This window comes from Rhinopithecus bieti, unplaced genomic scaffold (genome assembly GCF_001698545.2).
Source record: "Rhinopithecus bieti isolate Rb0 unplaced genomic scaffold, ASM169854v2 repeat_30439, whole genome shotgun sequence".
Lineage (NCBI taxonomy): Eukaryota > Metazoa > Chordata > Mammalia > Primates > Cercopithecidae > Rhinopithecus > Rhinopithecus bieti.
The window spans coordinates 1-862 of NW_016907118.1; the positions used below are offsets into that span (position 1 = coordinate 1).

Sequence of the window (862 nt, forward strand, 5' to 3'; positions counted from 1 at the left end):
AACCACAGTCACACTGCTCCGTGTCCTCCACCACGCCATTTCCACAGGCAGAATCCCTACGCTTGCGGCCCCTGGGCCATGGCTTGTTAAATAGGCAGGCCCCTTTGTGTTCTCGAAGGAACTGGTGGAAGTAGTCAGAGCTGCAGTTGCTGAAGCCACTTTCTTTTGTGATATTTTCATGCATGAGGCAAAAGTGCTTCTCTTTGCAAAAGCAGGCCGAGTGGTCGTGCTGAATACCCAGGTTGTGCCCGAGCTCATGGACCATCAGGGCTGCAAACAACAGCACATCTTCATGATGGAAGGATTCAACAGCTGCCGCAAAACCGCTTGAGCAGGCACCACTGAGAAAGGCCTGGCCCATATTCTGTCCAGGATGATGCCCGACGATCATGTGGGCAACATCGTGCTTCGCACGACGGAAGAGCGTCTCTTGTCTCCAGCGATTGAAATTCCTGAGTGTGATTTGCAAGTCCACTGCGACATCTATTAGGTCCCCCTCGGTCCAAATCTCCATTCCGGCCAGCACCACCTCTGTGTTTATTCCCCTAGTGAAGCTGTCGGCCAGAGCAATGACATCCACTACTCTCTGGACCGTCTCATTGATGTTACTGCCCCACATCTGGAACCGCTGGTTGTTGACCACGACAAACATCTCCACGTACTTGGTGTGTGACCACAAGTAGGACAGCGCCTGTAGATCATGAGGCTTCCTGCTCCCTTGTTGCCAGCTAGTGGACACCACATGGCTGTCTCTGGAAGTGACACCACAGGAGACTCGCGCTTCATGTGCCATGGTGTATAACACATGTTCAAACCGTCTTGAAGAGTCCACGGGCTCAATGCTGTAAGATTTTCCTCCTTA

At 52.4% G+C, this 862-nt stretch overlaps 1 protein-coding gene across 1 annotated transcript; it reads right to left on the bottom strand.

The window, feature by feature from the left end:
* Positions 1–6: 6 nt before the first annotated feature.
* On the bottom strand, positions 7–853 carry LOC108526143 (disintegrin and metalloproteinase domain-containing protein 1a-like; the record flags this gene model as incomplete). Its single annotated transcript, XM_017866797.1, has 1 exon — positions 7–853. A coding segment is annotated over one exon (847 nt), but the record flags the coding sequence as incomplete, so codon positions are not given.
* Positions 854–862: the final 9 nt, after the last annotated feature.